The sequence below is a fragment of the Emydura macquarii genome, unplaced genomic scaffold (assembly GCF_026122565.2).
Source record: "Emydura macquarii macquarii isolate MOO-44397 ecotype Brisbane River unplaced genomic scaffold, CSIRO-AGI_Emac_v2 contig_3220, whole genome shotgun sequence".
Taxonomy (NCBI): domain Eukaryota; kingdom Metazoa; phylum Chordata; order Testudines; family Chelidae; genus Emydura; species Emydura macquarii.
In genome coordinates, this window is record NW_027133357.1 from 7,630,435 (window position 1) to 7,647,276 (window position 16,842).

At 48.3% G+C, this 16,842-nt stretch overlaps 1 protein-coding gene across 7 annotated transcripts in view; it reads left to right on the forward strand.

Annotated features, from left to right (window-relative positions):
- The window catches only part of FOXP4 (forkhead box P4), a 136,087-nt gene that overhangs the window by 74,869 nt on the left and 44,376 nt on the right, over nucleotides 1-16,842 (forward strand). For all 7 annotated transcript variants that reach the window (XM_067531804.1, XM_067531807.1, XM_067531808.1 and 4 more), the window contains exons 4-5: nucleotides 1,955-2,077; nucleotides 4,756-4,842. In XM_067531804.1, the coding sequence (XP_067387905.1) occupies nucleotides 1,955-2,077; nucleotides 4,756-4,842 (210 nt within the window). The remainder of the gene's footprint in view (nucleotides 1-1,954; nucleotides 2,078-4,755; nucleotides 4,843-16,842) is intronic.

The following is a 16,842-nucleotide window of genomic DNA, read 5'->3' on the forward strand; positions in this document are numbered from 1 at the left end:
GCGACCATAATCCAGATTTCCCCAGCACAGACCAAACAGCGCATTTTCTCATTCACAAGTCCCAACAGTCCATCGGGATGTCAGGTGCAGCTCCGGCGTCTCTCACCGTACCCCAGCTCTCTGGTACAGCTCCGGCATTTCTCACCATTCCTCACCCTCGCCCCTCTAACTGGGCTTCTTCTCTGCCCTGTTTCATTCTCGGGCCTGGCTCCAGCTCTGACCTGGAGACATTGGGGAGGCTCACCCCGCCTGCATTCCCCACCCTTTGCCCTCTCTGGTCGTGGGCTTCAGCTTTTCGGCTCAGAGAGCCACAAGGCCCTCTGTTACTTTCAGCCTTCTCTAATGGTAGCTTTCTGGGCTGGGGAAACTTGGAGGGGACCCCCTTCTGCTTTCATCAGCCTGACCTGGCTACACCGGGCTCCCCTGCAGGGCCATCTCCTCCCTGAAGCTCTCAGCCCAGCTCTGCTCTTTCTCTGAGCTTGCTCGTGCTCTCTGTGGACTCAGGGTTCTGGAGTCTCCTTCCTGAGGATGTGAACTCTCTTGCTTTCAGGCTGTCTCACTTGTAACTCTCAAACAGCCTTGTCCACCTCATTACATCAAATGGGGGCACATCAGGACTGGAAGAGAACAGCTCGGCCCAATTTCATCACAGGGGTCAGCTGCCGCAGAACACTTCCCCAAACCTAGGCCGATTGAAAGCACACCAGCACAGCTGGTCCATGCTCAGAATGGGGCAGGCTGGGGAGCTTTAGTTTACCCCAGGGAGGGGCAAAATGCTACCTGCAATGTCCTAAAATAAAAGACCTGGGCAAGGTTCTGAGTACACACAACTTCCTTTGGCTTGATGGGAGTTGAGGTTCCCGGAAGGTGCTCAGTATCTCACAGGATTGGGCCCACCGTGTGCTCCACATGTTCTCTTGCAGATCAAGAATCTCTGTCTCCACCTTCACAATGCAGCTACCTCCAAGTTAACATATGCTGCATAGCTGCAGTGGGTCAGAGAAGTTCTGGATACCATTCTTAGCAAAAAGTGCCATGGGGACCCTAGAGATGGGCTAAGCTCCTGACCCCACCTCTCTGCCCCATGGCTTTTGGAGTTCAGATACAAAGGAATCCGGATCCAAACCATACATGGTTTTGCTTTTGCAAAACCTAACCTTTGCTGGTTCGCAGGTCAGGCAGGGGTTTTATGGCCTGATTTTAAAGATACAGAGCATTGAATTGTTTTTCTTTTTTAAATTGGATGTATGGGTATGCAGTGCCTCTGAAAATCGACCCCTTAAGCAATGTCATCAGTTCTTGCAATTTTATCTGGAGACTCGTGCTGTTTAACACCTCGGCTCCTGGAGTCATGTGATTTACGTGAGACTCTCCGCTTTCATTTAAAAGACAAGTAGGTTTGTAGCCTTCATGGTTGTGGAGAAAAGATCCCCTAAAGGCTCAAAACCAAGAAGCTAAATACCCCCTCCCGACCACAAAAAAATTGTATACTTAAAAAAAAAACAACCAAAAAAAAAAAAAACCAAAAAACCTCCTGGCTCTTTTAGCCTAACACTCGACTTTTGTATGCTTGGTCTTGGCCACGCTGTGTTTTCAAATCCTCTCCACTAGTGGTGGAGCAATGGGACCAAAGTAAGTTTGAAGGTTTATTTAGAGCCGGGCTTACCAGCCCTATTTTGAGGGGGCCGTCCATCATTTCGGGAAGCCCATGCCTGATCTGATTTCAAAGTGGGGAGGACCTTTCTACCCCAGCCTACCTTGGATGAGACGAATTTGGGGGAGGATTTTTTTTTTTTTTTTAAGGGCCTAAAACACAGGAACAGCCTTAACGAGGGAGCCATCCTCAATGCACCTTCATGTGAATCCCAATGGAGCTTCTAGCGGTAGTTGATAACGTCCTCCTGCCATCTCAGAATGGGGTTCTGTTTAACACTCTCTCGTTCTGTCTCCGCAGGTCCCCGTGTCCGTAGCTATGATGTCCCCTCAGATGATCACTCCACAGCACATGCAGCAGATCCTGTCTCCTCCCCAGCTCCAAGCTCTGCTGCAGCAGCAGCAGGCAATTATGCTGCAACAGGTAGGGGGGCCCAGGCTGCCCTTTCCTTATGTGCCCTGTCCTATGAGGCCAGCTCATTGAGCTGTGCCTCTTTGCCCCATGGATGCTATTGCGGTCAGCACTGGCCTGCACATCACACCGTTCTCTCCAGTGACGTTGGCCTCCGTGTAGGGTGAGCCTGGAACCTCTATCAGGCTGTCTCCCGCCTCCCTCGTCCTGGGGATCCCCACCCTGTCGGCACCAGAACGGGAAGAATTGTAATTGATAAATAATTCCCATGAGGCTGGGTTCTGCTGCAGACAGTGAAAATCCCTACCCCATGGCCTGTATTAAAACCTGCTCAGGATTTGGTTTTCAATGGGGAGAGGCCTGGGCCAAAGCACTACAGGTGGGGATATTTGGATTGGGATTCAGGCTTCATGGCTCGCCCTTGTCTCTCTAATGGGCCCCGAACATCAACCTCGTATCTGAACTCTCCCTGATTTGGGGCAGGTGTTTGGATCCAAACCCAGATTTAGCAGCTCGGCTTCAGCTTTCTAGCATTCCAGAACATACACACTCAGTGCAGAATGAGTGAGGGGGAAGGGGGGGCAGACTCCAAAGCAAAACACCAGGGCTTGGGTAAACCTCTCCAGCTGGGGTGGGGGAGGGGAGGAAGAGAAATCCCACAAGCATCTTCCACACCCTTCTCTTGCCTTTAGGACCTGTTTACTCCAAACATGCTGATAAGGATTCAAGGTTGGCCCTAGGGAAAGAACAAAGGGTAAACACTAACCTGGGTGGGGTTCTTCTCAGCGTCTCTTTGGAGCCGGATAAAGAAACACATAATACTGCAAACAAAAAAAACAAAAAAAAAAAAACAACCCAGGCCGGAATAGCTTGCATTCTCCACCAGAAGAAAACCAAACATCACACCTCTCACCTCTTGACCCAATGTTCTCAGAACCCTGTTCAACCAAGTTACAGAAACCTGGTTTTGATTGGCTTTCAGGTAAACAGCTTGGCTTTCCAAACCTGTTCTGCTGACAGAAAAAGCAAAGTTGCTGCTGTCGGCGCTGTCAATCCTTGAGCTGATAAAGGTTTCCCAGCATCCAAAGGGGCATTCTGCAAAAGCCAAGTTTTTCCTGAGTTTGTGAATGCCTCTTTGTGGCTTTTGTGGAAAACAAATCCATCGGGAACAGTTTATTTGCGAGAGGCGGAGAGAATCTTAGAACTGGAATTTACTCCTGCCTTAAAATCCAAAGTATTGCCCGTATGGAACAAGAGCACCTTTTGTTTGATGGTCTCAAAGAGCTCTACAAGCATTAAATAAGCTTCCTGTGTAGTTGATGATATTGTCCCCGTTTCACAGATGGGTAAACTGAAGCACTGAGTGGAAGTCGCTTGCTAGGGAGAGACCCCAGGAGTCCTGATTCCCACTCTCCTGCCCCAACCGCTGCTAGACCACGGTTCCTTCCAAAGTGAGAGCAGCCAGTCTAATTTGCAGGAGAAAAACCAGTGCTCAGTAGAAATACTACACAGAAAGCATTCTCGAGGCTTACACCAGCCAGAGGAAATGGGGAAGAGACTTTCCTGTAGCCCCTCTCCCATCATCGTTGTAGTGTTTCAGCTTCTCCCCTGTAATGCTAGCCATTATGAGTGAGTCATCTTTGCTCATGTTGCTGTTTGTTCTGGGAACACGTCTCATCCGTGTTGATGCTGTTTTAATTTGACTGACCCTGGGGCCAGCACGTCAGTCTTGGCAACGCCCCTTGGCAAAGAGCTAGAACAGAGGGTTGAGAGTCAGAACTCCTGGGTTCTATTCCCTACAGTGTCACTCGCTCCCGGTGAGACCTTGGCTAAGTCACTCCACCTTCTCGCATCTCACTGTGCCCCTGTAAAACACAGATAATTAATAATGGCTAATCTAGATGATAACATTTAATTAATTACACGTTTGTTACTGTGCCTAGCACGACGGGGCCCTGACCTGGGTGAGGCGTCTAGGCCATACCCTACTACAAATGATGATTAACAATAAGTGAGCCTTAATTAGTATATGTAAAGGGCTTTGAGAGCGTCAAGTGGAAGATGCTTGAGAAGGGTGAGAATTATTATTATTAATTGTGCATTTTAATTATCCCAGGGAGTCAATAACTTGATGATGAGCCTCAATTCTTTAGCTGGGCAGAGAGCACCAGACTGCTGGGGCTGTGCTTTTCAGTAGCTGAAATGTTCTTTTTCCCTATAACACAAGCCAGCAAGAAGCAACGAAGACCTGGGCCTGCTTCTTGCTCAGGTGCCCTATCTATGGCAGTATTGCCAATCCCCAGCCTTCAAAACGCCGTCAGATTGGCTTCACGACCATAATTTTTTTTATTTGTTTTTTAATTTTTATTTTTTAAAGCACCGTTCGGGTTGGTTTTATTTTGCCTTCGGGCTTCTGAGCCTTTAGTCTGTGCTCAGGTCACATTTCCAAATGCCTTTTGCAGCCACGAGAGCTAGACATGTACATCTTCCTTTTCAGTGAAAGCCGAGAGTTTTACCCCGTCACTTGAGTGCCAGAGCTGGGTATTTAAACAAAACAACAAATCAGGAGCCTTGCGATAAAACCGCAGCTTTGTGCGGGACACAGTCTAAGAACCAAAGTGGTTAGGCAGGGACAGGATCTTCCAGCTGCCTTCCTGATGTGTGCTGCTTTCTGCTCCCCCTCCCCTTAGCTGCAGGAATACTACAAGAAGCAACAGGAGCAGCTTCACCTACAGCTATTGACACAGCAGCAAGCCGGAAAGCAGCAACCCAAAGAGGTGAGCTCGCCCGAACAGGTTCAGGGCAAGGACGCCGGCACAGATCGGAACTGGTGCAAGCCAAAGGGGAGGAAAAGGCCTGGCATGTGTAAATCCTAGCACTTGGTACAGGCATGTTGGTGGAAGGAGGGGCCCAAGGGATAGGGGCATATGGCTTTCAAGGTGGAGTGGGTAAATGAGATACTATGGGGCTGGGAGGGTGGGGCACCTATGACACCTTTTCTTGTGGTTACCCTATCATAAACTTCATCCATAACTGTGAAGCTCTCAGTGCAGCATCCCTGTCTGAGGCATCTCTAAAATATGCATGGAGGGTAGGCGGTGATGAGGTCACTGGGCGTGAGAGCAGCGGTGTCCATAAGCCATCTCCAACGTAGGAATGTCCCTCCCCTCGGGGAGCTCTCTCTACTGCCCAGTGTCCTCTGCCCCCAAAGTCAATGTTCTGCTGGAGGCTTCTGTGCCGAGTGGGTTCTCAGCAGAACCAGTTTCTGCTCTCTGTGGAATTCTGCAAGTGTGTGGCTATGAATCCCAGACGCTGCGTGTGCATGTGTGCTTTTGCGCAGGTGGAATATGTTCAAGGGCTGTTAGCGTTATGCCTCCGCCCCGTCGTCTGGGACCTTTTCCAGAGGAGGAGGAGAGGAAAAATCCTTTCTTTCTCCTCTCCCCCATGTGCCTCTAAGAGTCAAGAGCTGTGAACCTCTAGAGTTGGAGACCATGAGGCTGTAATTCAGTGTGTTTGAGAGATGCCCTGTCAAACGTATCCAAGACGCACAGGATTTTTGACCTGTGTCCACACTGCACCTTGCGTGTTAGCAGCGTGTGAGCTTTAGCTTTACACAAGTGAAAAGCACCACCGCACTCGGGCAAGGACTCAGGAGTGACACTTGAGTGAAAGGTGCAATGCCTTGATGGGGTGAGGGTAGCATCTGGAGGTCGTGATATCCTAGCCCAGGGAAAGAGACTGGAGAAGTAATGGAATACCACTGGAGGAATAAAAATCCTGCTGGAGGCAGAAAATACTGGATTTCTGGCATGGGAAACCTGTTCTGCTATCCCCTGCCCAGTTTTGCAGTTTCTGATTAGTGAGGCTCAGCCAATTGAGAGTGAATTACTGAATCTCTTGAGATTTCGTGCATGGCTAGTGAATGTGTCTCCATCTCCTACGTTCTTCTGCACAATGGCTTGTGTCAGTGTGAAAGGGACCAGAAACATGGCGGATGAGGTTGCAGGCAGCTCTGGATTTCCCCTGACCTATGGCACAAGCTCCCACAGGAAACTACCTTTCCAACTCCTTTTCCTTGTTCTGTATTTGGGAACTGGGGGTGTTTTGTTCCTTGATTATGGCTGTCCACTTAAGTAGCCTTGTTAAGGCTTGTCTAGACAGGGAATTTTCACTGGTGTATCTGCTATTTTTAATGTGCTGTAATGCAAAGGGAGGCAGTGTGGCCTAGTGAATAGGGCACTGGATTGTGCCTGAAGTGATCTGGCTTCTATTCCTACTCTCTGCCTGCTGGGCAGCCTTGGGCAAATTGCTTCATCTGTCTGTCTGTTTCCCCATCTGTAAAATGGGAGTAAAGATTCATATATAGCATTTTGAGATGTGCAGATGAAAAATGCAACGTAAATGCTCGGTAGGTATTAAACAGCCATGGTGCACTATTGAAAAATGGCTTTTGCACTAGTGTGGTTAAAATCCAGTAGGTTAGCAGGGTAAGTCACATCAGTACAGCACACCTATCCTGGGCGTTTGCACCAGTATTACAACACCATTACTACAAACAAACCCAGTACAGACGACACTTTGAACGTTTTGATGATTAGATGCAGTTTCGACAGAACATCTGCAGTTTCATCTTCCACCTCTTGTGAGTAAATGTACAGTGATGCCAAAAAAAAACCCCCAACCAAACAGAAAAACAACAACATACCCACAGCAGAGAGTCTCAGAGTCCAGGTCAGCTGACTCAGGCTCAGGGGGCTTGCATTACAGGGCTAAAAATAGCCGTGTAGATATTCCCACTTGGGCTGGAGCTGGGTCTCAGAGCCTGAACTGGAACATCTATGCTGCTATTTTTAGCCCCATAGCCAAAACCCACGAGCTGGAGTTGGGTGACCTGGGCTCTGAGGCTCTCTGCCACGGTGGGCGGGGAAGTTGGCAGTGTAAATATACCCTATGAGACTAAGGGCCCCTCAACACCCCCATGTCTCTTCTCTCCTACACTAGGCCATGCCATTCTTCCTAATTTTGGATCCCTGCTGTAGCTCAGGTTCGCAAGGACCTGGATGTTAACAAGGGCTGTTAAGGAATATTGTGAGTCAGCCTTTAACCAAAGAGTAAAACTGGGAATTGACCAATCCTTTGGATAGAAAAATATAGCGGGGTGGAGAGGTTTTTGTTCAGATAATTTTTGGAATGAAACTGTTTTTAGCGATTTTTTTTCCCCCCCCTTAAAACTTCCAGAGTATTTTTTCCCCCAATTTCTTTAAACTTTTAAAACTTGGATTTTTCAGTTTGTGAAATCGAGTTTTCATTTTTCAATTTTTTTGGGGGGGAAGAAAAGCTATCACATGATTTCAACTGAGCAGTTGAAATTGGCATTACGAAAAGAAAAACATTAAATAACCCCCAACCATCAAATAACAGTAAATGAAAGCAGATAAACACCAATAATTGTACATGAAAATTTTTGCTGCGAAATGGAAAATATTGATTTAAAATCAGAAATTTTGCGTGGAAAAAAAAATCATTTTAAAAAACAGGGTGTTTCACAGGGAGGGGGATCAGAAATTTTGTTCAAAAAATTTCCACTAGCTCTAAACCTGCATCTTTGTTGTATCTGATAAGAAAGCATCTGAAATGTAATTGCAACATAACTGTGTCACCAGGACCAGTGGGGTCCTGTGTGGGGATAAGAATCCCAGTTGTCTTCATTCTTAGAATTCCCCCATCTATCTGGACTCCCTCAACCTACCCCCTTCTGGGGTGACAGCGGACCTCACTTCTCTCGTTTACGTCAGTTTATGCTTTAATCCATCAAAAGGCCCCTATCTGTTCTAGCTTGAGGGCCCCATTCTCCAAGAGTGGAAGCAGTGGAGAGAGAACAATAGTCCGAGATGTAGGAAGGTGTCCATGCTAACCTAGTTCCATTGAGCCAAAAGCATCTTCAGAATAATATCATTGATGTCCTCCCCCTGGAGTCAATTGCCCTGTTGCCTTCTGTGAACTGGGCTCTTCGATGTAGATTCTTGGTGAGGCCAGGTACCACCGTCCTACGCGCGCAATGGTAACTCTATAAGCACTAACTCATGAGACTGGGCAGAGGTCCAGGAAAAGCTGATCTGCTTCTCAGTAAGGTGTTGGTGACAGCTGGCACGGGCCCCACTTTAGCAGTGATCTTCCTGGAGTTGAAAATGTAGAGCTGCGTATTCCTGTCTGAATGAAAACGTGGGGAAAGATTGATCTGCCGAGAAACCAGTGGGACAAAAGGGCAGCAGAGTTAACATGTGGACATGCCAGCGAGTTTCCAGCACCGGCATAGCTACAAACACTTCTGAGAGCGCCAGTGTGGGCACCTCACTGCTGAAGAAGCGAAGCTTGTGTGCAATCATAGACCACCACCGAGAGCTTATTTCTGCTTCTTGGAATGTGCAACGAAGCCCACCCTAAGTGCAGATGGTGCTTGTGTGCTCAGGAATCCACTGAAGTCTGAATATCCTCCCCACTCCGAGATGTCAGCCTGTTGTGACTTAGGCCTTGTCTACACTAGGAGGGTTTTGCCAATATGGTCACACCAGTATAGCAATAATGGCACAACTCTCAAGTGTGGATGCTGTTAGATCAGCATAAAAAAGATCATGCTGGTACAGCTTATATCGATCTGTTATGACTGTCTACACTAGGGTTTCTACTCACTAATCTAGTAAAAAATCACATGTGTAACTGACATGGCTATGTCAGTAAAACTTTATCCCGGAAGCAAGACCTAGCCTAATGTTTTCTTAGCACGGTGTGATGTCAAATGCTAGTGATGTAGCAAGTTGCTAGGTTAGTTGCTGGGCCCATCAGTCAAGTGTTGCTATTCTATTTATTCCTTTACATGGCCATTAGTCCCTGCCTCTCATTTCATCTATCACTATTATTGTAGGGTATGTTTCTCTGCATATGCTGCTTTTATTCTATTGAGCATTTGCCTACTCCATAAGCTGCCGGGGGGGGGAATAAACTTTCTCAGCGTGTCATATTTGAAATAAGGCCAACATTATCAACCCACTCAGATCTGCCTGGCACCTTTAAACCATTATTTCTATTGCAATAGCTCCAAAGAATCCCAAGCAGGTGTTGGGCTCCCATTGTACTAGGTTCGGTGCAAACAAACACCACACACTGTCCCTGCCCCAGAGAGCTCAGAATCCAAGATATGGGCCAGATGCAATGGAGGTGAGGCCTTTCAAAGGCACACAGAGAGCAGTCCGGTGCCTAACTCCCCAGATCTACCCCTCCCGCCCCCACACACACCCGGTGAATAAAAAGACAAGTGAAGAGTTAAGTTAATGGTAGAGGTTTGTTTGTGCATCCTACGCTGCCATAGCATTTTATTCCAGAAGGCTCCTTTGAAGGTGGTCTCAGAATGGCTGAAGTATTAATTGATCTCATGCTTCAGTTTGTGATCATTTCTGAGGTTTGTTTCTCTTTTTAAAAAGAAAATGCAATAAGCAAAGAAAGAAAAAGTTTCTTTCTGTCGTATGGAACAACATTTTGTTTCTGGACTCCTCCCACTTTTCTTGGACTGGACAACAGGAGATGGATCATTTGATAAATGGCCCTGTTCTGTTCACTCCCTCTGAAGCCTCTGGCATTAGCTGCTGCTGGAAGACAGGATACTGAGCAAGATGGACCTGACCCAGTACAGCCATTCTTACTTTCTTCTGATATGTACAAGCCACATCTCCATTGGCATCTGTGGCCGGAGCTTTTTGTCGTTCTCCTGCATGGGGACTGCTTTTGTGCTGTTTCTCGGCATGGCAAAGCCATGCAAATATATGGCCCAGAGGTCCCTGTTCAACAGCCCCTCCCTGTTCAGCAAAGCACCCACTTAACTTTGGGCATCTACTCATGTCCCATTGACTTAAGCAAGACTCAGAAGTGAAAAGTGTGGCTGAGTGCCTTACGGAATGAGGAGGGACTTAAGTATGTGTCTAAATACTTTGCTGAATTGAGGCCTTGGGGCCTGAGCCAATGCCTAATCAAATCTATGGAAAGACTTCCATTGATGTCAGTAGGCTTTGAATCAAGCCCTTAATGCAGAATAGTAGAAATGCATGGCTGAAAGCGAGCTTGAGGTCATCTAGTCCATCCCCTGGTAACATTGACCTACAAGGTGGAGGGGTCAGACTTGATCCAGACTGTGTCTTGGAGATAGAAATATCCAGATAGTCTCAAGAAACCCAAGAGGCTTAAATCTGCATTTCCCCGAGCACCTTTTCCCCTTGGCCACAGACATTATATTGCAGCGACTCTATTGATTTTATTGAGCTTGGCAAAGGGCTCACATGGGCATTCACTCAGTTTAAAAACTACTTATTGATTATTAATTAACGATACAACAGGAATCAATGTCTTGTTGTTTTCTAAGGATTCCTTAAAATTAATACTGTGTTTTGGGGAGATTATTCAGTATCTGATAAGTAATCAAAGCTGTGGGGGTGGGAGGGGAAACTCCCATAAACACCACTAAAGTACAGCCATGAAACATGTCTTAAGTCTGGGTTCTCAAACTGGGGGTTGTGACCTTCATGGCGGTCGTACGCAGGTCTCAGGAGGGCATGACCACCCTGCCCTTACTTAAATGGGAAGGGGAGTCCCAGCAAAGAGGTTTCCAAGCGGATCCCAACACGGAAAAGGGAGCTGCAGCATGGAAAAGGCTCCGAACCAGATCCCTGAGTGACCAACAAAACCAAGTTGGGTGGTAAAGGAAGAGCTTGGGAGTTGAGGGCAAAGCAGATGGGCATTAGGAATACTTTGAAGTGGTCGGAGCACAAGGAATCGTAGCCTGGAAGTGGGCCTTGGGAGCTGTTCCACTATAAATATACCATCTGGAATGGTGCAGTTCACTTTTGTGCGTAGGGCCAGCACTAGTTTTATGCATCACTTATTATGGCAGGCATCTGTTGTCATAGAGCTTAAATGGTGCATAGGCCTCGGGATGACCCTTCTGAATTAAGGATCAGTTTCACTAAGTGAATTAGGGTGGTTGCCATTAAAAAGCCAACATTTGCCAACAGGAAGCGGTTGGTGGTACACTGTGATAACATTGTTTGCCAAAAGGAATGGGGAATAAATAACTGCATTATCACTGATGCCATCATGGTGGCAGCTGTTGGCAAGTGCTGTCTCCTTAATGGCAACTCCGGGTAGTTAAATTACGAACCGCTACAACGTGTAAACTGAGCGATTTCTTTTTCTTCTTTTGAGTTCATGTTCAACTGTAAGTTACCAACTCATCTTCGGGTGTTGGGGATCAGCGGGTGGGCATCTTTCTGCCAATGTCTTTGGACTGTACAATGAGGTTCTGAGCAGATGGCAGCCTGCCATGCAGGAGAGTTTCAAATCTTTCCAGGTGGAACAGTGAAACCAGAGCATAATTGGAAACCTCCTGAGGCATGCGGGAAGAACAGAAAAAGAGGGAGAAAGGATGGAGAGTGTGGGAAAGCATGTAGGACTGTATCCTGTCCAGGGAGATAGTGACGTGCTATGTATATCTCTTCTAGAGGTCACTCACTGAGGCGGGGGACGGATATTGGGATTTCGAGATTGGAACAAAGCAGAGTCTGCAGTCTCAACTTCCTTGTTCTGTACCCCTGGAGTGTGAGCGAGGAAAGAGGCGTGTATTTGTGTGTGCGCACACGAGAGTGACCATGTGTGCACATGGGAGGAAGTCATGAGATGACCCTAATATCCAGTTGAGTCAGGAGTTGGGCTGGATTTTCCACCTGTCGCACTGAAACAAGACTGAGTTGTCGTCTTATAATGCTGACCCTCTCAGCAAAGCTCTGCCAGCCCAGCATGAGTAACTTTATTTTCATGCAGTGGGCAAGTTACATCATTATTATTCTTGCCATTTTCCTCTTCCACTTGATAAGTGTAGGCAAAGCAGAAGTGATGTCCAGGCGGGTGTAATATTCTTGCTGATGTCTCCTGAAGCAAGGCTTCTCTAAAGAGAGCCAGGGTAAGGGTAAATCCGGCAGTCCCTATTGTTGCAAGTTTGATCTCATTGTGCTTCCAAAGAGCACGGGAGGGAGAGGGGGATTTTTAAAAAAAAGCATCTCCTCTCCAGCAGTGGCCCCTGTATAGCGGCTGATATTGTACAGCTTGGTGGGGGAAGAGGGAGTAGTGCACGGGGATTGGCTGGCAAGTAACCTAGGCGTCAGATTAATGAAGTGCTCCTGTCAGTCCAGAGTGTCACGCCGAAACTCCTCTTGATGTGCTCATAAATCAAAGTGACGGCGCCTGTTACCCCAGTAGCTGCACCCACTCAGCTGCGTCTAATGTAAACAGAGTGCAGACAAAATGCGTTAAGGAACTCGAACCCCGTGGCTGGGGAAGAGCACAGAGATCACGGGGGCGAGGGGGAGGGACTGGATTGTTCCCTACTAGCCCCCCCCCCCTCCCCATCTTCCCACCCCCACAAGACAAGAGAACGGAGCGCCCCAATGGGCACTGGTGACTGGCAGAGTGCGGCTCAGGAATTACTTTCTTTGTGTTTGAAGATTTTTATCTGTGGGCAGATAAGCTTCATACTTCATTGGTTCTATCAAAAGCACGCGGCGGCCGACCTCTGAAAGTGAAAGTGTCCAGAGAAACCCACAGACTATGGCAGCCGCGCATCTCGTGGTGGGGGAGGGGAGGATACAAAGGGCTAGGCAACGCCAGAAGGAAACTTTATTTTCCCTGGCAGAATGTATTACCTCCTCCCAGCTGCTCTAGGAAGGCGTTGGAGGGATGTGGCTTGCTGGAGGGCAAAAGGGTAGGGACAGAGGGTATTACTGGGTGTGGGGTGATTTCTTTTTTTCTTTTTCTTTTTTTTTTTTGTGTGGCCTTTTTGCAGAATTTGTGCTATATAGAACATGATTTTTGGGAGGAGGCTGGGCTGTTAGAAACCCTAAAACCATCCAAGACTCTCAAAGCATTTTGGGACAGATGTGGCCCAAAGCCCTATGGGATTATTCATTTTGAATGGCATTGAAGCCAGAAAAAGATCCTGTGATTTTTTTTGACCCCCAAGCTCAGCTGCGTGATGATTAAATTCGAACTTGGAGCTCAGTGTGAACGGCCACGAAAAAGGCTGTGACGCCTTTCTCAAAGGGTGAAGGCTAGTATTTATTCAGTGCAGCTGTGGTTTTCAGAGCAGGAGACAGGGAGGCAGGACTCCGGGGTTCTGCTCCCAGCTCCATTTGTGATCTTCTCTTGAGCAAGTCACTTCTCTGTGTAGCCATCTGTAAAATGGGTCTGGTCCTCCATGCCTTGCACAGGGTTGTAGAGTCTGAAGTGCTTTGAGATCCCCTGCCGCAGAGAGGTGGTCTCACCCTGCTGGTACTCTGCACTCGTCTTTGCTGCTGGCGCTCTCTTGCCTGCGTGTGCACTCTAGCGGGGTAGGAGGTGGCGGAGCTGCTGCAGCTGCCACCGCCGGGGCTCCTAGGACTCTGGAGCAGGTAGATGGAAAAGATCAAGAACCCCGTTGAGTTATGAGGTGAAAGTGGTGTGCCCCGGGGATCCTAATGACTTAATCCGCTCCCAATTTCCTTCTGTTTTACAGCCTGGAAGTTGAGTGAATGAGGCAGTGTTCAGCCGGCCTGATGTGACAGGCAGGAACCTGCGTTTTTGCCGAAAGGCCCATTGGGAGGGGAGAAAGTAAACTCTGGCTGCTGTTGGTAACAAAGGCGAGGGCGAGGCTCCCCCACCCTCCTCTCCAGGCCTTTGTGTGTGCGTCTCACACCCCCATAAAACCTTTCCCAACACAAATGAGTGCCTGGTAACCAATGCGTGGGACTTCTGCCCTCCTCTGGAGCCCTCAGTGATCCACTCTCCTCACAACTTTTCCCCACCAAAGTGCTGTGAAGACAGGCCTCTCTGGTCCCAGGGCTAGGAGTCTCTCTCGCCCCCAACATTACTAGCTTTGCCTTAGAGTGCGCTGGCTACCCTAGCATGTGCTCTCTGCCAGGCGTCAGAAGATGAAGGGTTTCTCTTCTCCAAAGGGAGATCACTGTAGTCTGTGGCACCTTTGTCACAGAGAGCCCCAGGAATTGGGGGGGATAAAGCCTTGCCAATTTTCTCCTTTGGGAACTATCGTGGCCAGGAGATGTTCAAGACGGGGTCTCGTCCATCTCTGGCTCAGCATTTGAGAACCAAAGGTCTAAATACCCTCCTCTCCTTCAAGGGAACCCATGAGCTGACCTTGCTTTACAGACGCTGATGATTAACCCTCACAGCCCAGCACTGAGGTGAGTCATCATCATTATCCCCATTTCAGATGGGGAAACTGAGGCACAGTGAAGTGAGTTTCTGGTCCAGAGAGATATGGTGAGTTGGTGACAGAGCCCAGGTCTCTTGGTTCCCAACTTTGCTGTTTAACCACCTTCCTGCTTGTGGTCAGACGCATCTGTATTCAGCCCAGCCTTGTCCAAAATGGTCCAAACCTCTTGGGCCTGCTGAGAATTTTCCAGGGACAGTCTATCATTCCCCTCCCCAGATTTCTCACACATCTTGGCTCCTGATTAAAAGCTCAGGGTTGAGTTCAGCTTTCATGGGCAGAGGTTCAGCCTGGGTCTTATTTTATCCAGACCAGTTTTTCGTGCTCCATACGAGGCAGGGATGGATGACTGTTCCATGATGGCTCCAAGCTGTGAACACTCACCCAACATTATGATGATAATAGTTTATTATCCGTATTACCTCAGCACTTAGGACTCGGGCACGCTTGTGCTGGGTGCTATACAAACGCAGAACAAAGAGATGGTCCCCGCCCTCAGAGCGCTTAAAACCTAAGTGAGAACATCGACCATAAAAAAAGCCTTTTTCAACGGGCCAGCCAACGTAGGTGAAAAGTGCGAGGTATCTGTGTGTGGACTCACGTTAGGGGCAACACTCGAATGAACTGTGCAGCGACGACAAGGCCTTGTGGGCTTTTTACTTCTCCAAGAGGTCCCTGTCCTAGCTTAATGTGTGTCTGAGATGAGAGACGATGCCTGAAGTAGGAACTGGAAGTTTCCCAGCTTTCCCTGACTTCATAGAGTCCCGCCTCCTTAACACCTGATATTGGCCTGCCTGTCTGCTGGCAACAGGTTGAAGTATCCTTACAGATATCATCAGGGAATCCAGGATTCGAAGGATTACACACCACTGCCATGATGAGAATGGGCAGGTACTGACAGGCTTCCTCTCTCCCACCTTGCCAAAAAGCAGCAGCTGCCCTCCCCCCCAACGTTCAAACCTCTCCCCCTCCAGTTAAGTCTCATCTGTTTCTTGTTCCTTGCCACCTCTCCAGACATGGTTCCAGCCGAACAGGTTTAGAGCCGGTTATACCAGTGAGAGTGTAGTCAGTTGATGGGGGTGTATGTCTTATCTGAGCGGCACAGTCTGCGGTCTTCCATGCCACTGTCTTATCTTTCTTGTGTTGGCTTCTGCACCCGTGGGCTGGGAATTAGGGGCCTAGGTCCCTTCTCTGTGATGTAAAATGAAAGGCTGGGGAGTGGGGCGGTCAAAGACTGGCGATGAGCGTGGCTAGGTGCTTGGAAACACTCCGATCTGAACAGCAGCAATTGCCTGCTTTACAGAGGATATAAACAGTCTTTGTTCTGGGGGGTCCTTGTCCAGGACTGGGGCTCTAGGCACTGCTGCAGTGCAAACAGTAGCACACAGAATGAATGGGTGACCTAGAGAAGGGAGATCGGGAATGTCCATTTCCTCTGTCTCATCAGTCAAGAACACGGGAACGTTTGAAACGGAGAGGTGGCAAGTTTGAAAACCGAGCAAAGGGCATGTAATTACACCTGGAGCCTGAGGAACTCGTTGCCACTAATGATCATTGAGGCCAGTGAGCTGAGCAAGGTTCAAGAAAAGGTTAAACACTTATGTGAACAGCAAGACTACCCAGAGTTACAGCAGTAAATACTCAAAATAAAGAGGAGGGGGAGAAATCAGTTTAGCAAGGAATACAAACTGTCCTGTTACAGGGCATAATAAAACAACTGTTAACCACAGGGAGATTAGGTGGAAATTTCCTTGTGGGCAAGTTCTTATGCATTATCTCTATGGTAGTGCATAGGCCCCAGCCAGAATGGGGCCCCATTGAGCCAGGTTCTGTACAAATTCTCCAACAAATACCCTGTTCCTTTTCTGAGTGCTTGCTCATGGCCATTCCCAATTTAGGTGTGTGTGCACGCCACATGCACTGGTGCCGGAAAACGTTTTCCCCTAGTGGTACCCGTGCAAGCCGATTCTAGCACCCCCTGCAGCGGCGTGCACATGCGCCCACATATAGGTGCCACCGGCTCCCCCTCCCTCTCAGTTCCTTCTTGCCGCCAGTGATGATGGTGGAACATCTCTTGACTTCACAAGTTTCCTTTGTTAATCCTAGTGGTTTATTCATCGTTTTAGTGTATATAGTTACTTGTTTGGTTACAGTTAGCTCTAGTTTGTTAGTTGTTAGAATCCCAGGGTCGGGACGTGCCCGTTCCCTGGGGTTTAAACCCTGTGCTTCGTATGAAGCCCAAGGACAAGAGCCAGTCCCATCACACTCACCATTCAGGCTCCTCATACCATTCACTGGAGCATCAACAACACGCTTCGCATGACACCGTGAGGTATTTGGAGACGGCACCACCCTGGCTGTCGGATAGTGGCACCTCATCCTCGGACAGCAAGGAAGTTGTCCATGCTAGACAAGCCCCAGCTCCAATGCCCAGTTTCCCCACGGTGCCACCAGTGGGAGCGTGGCCACAAGG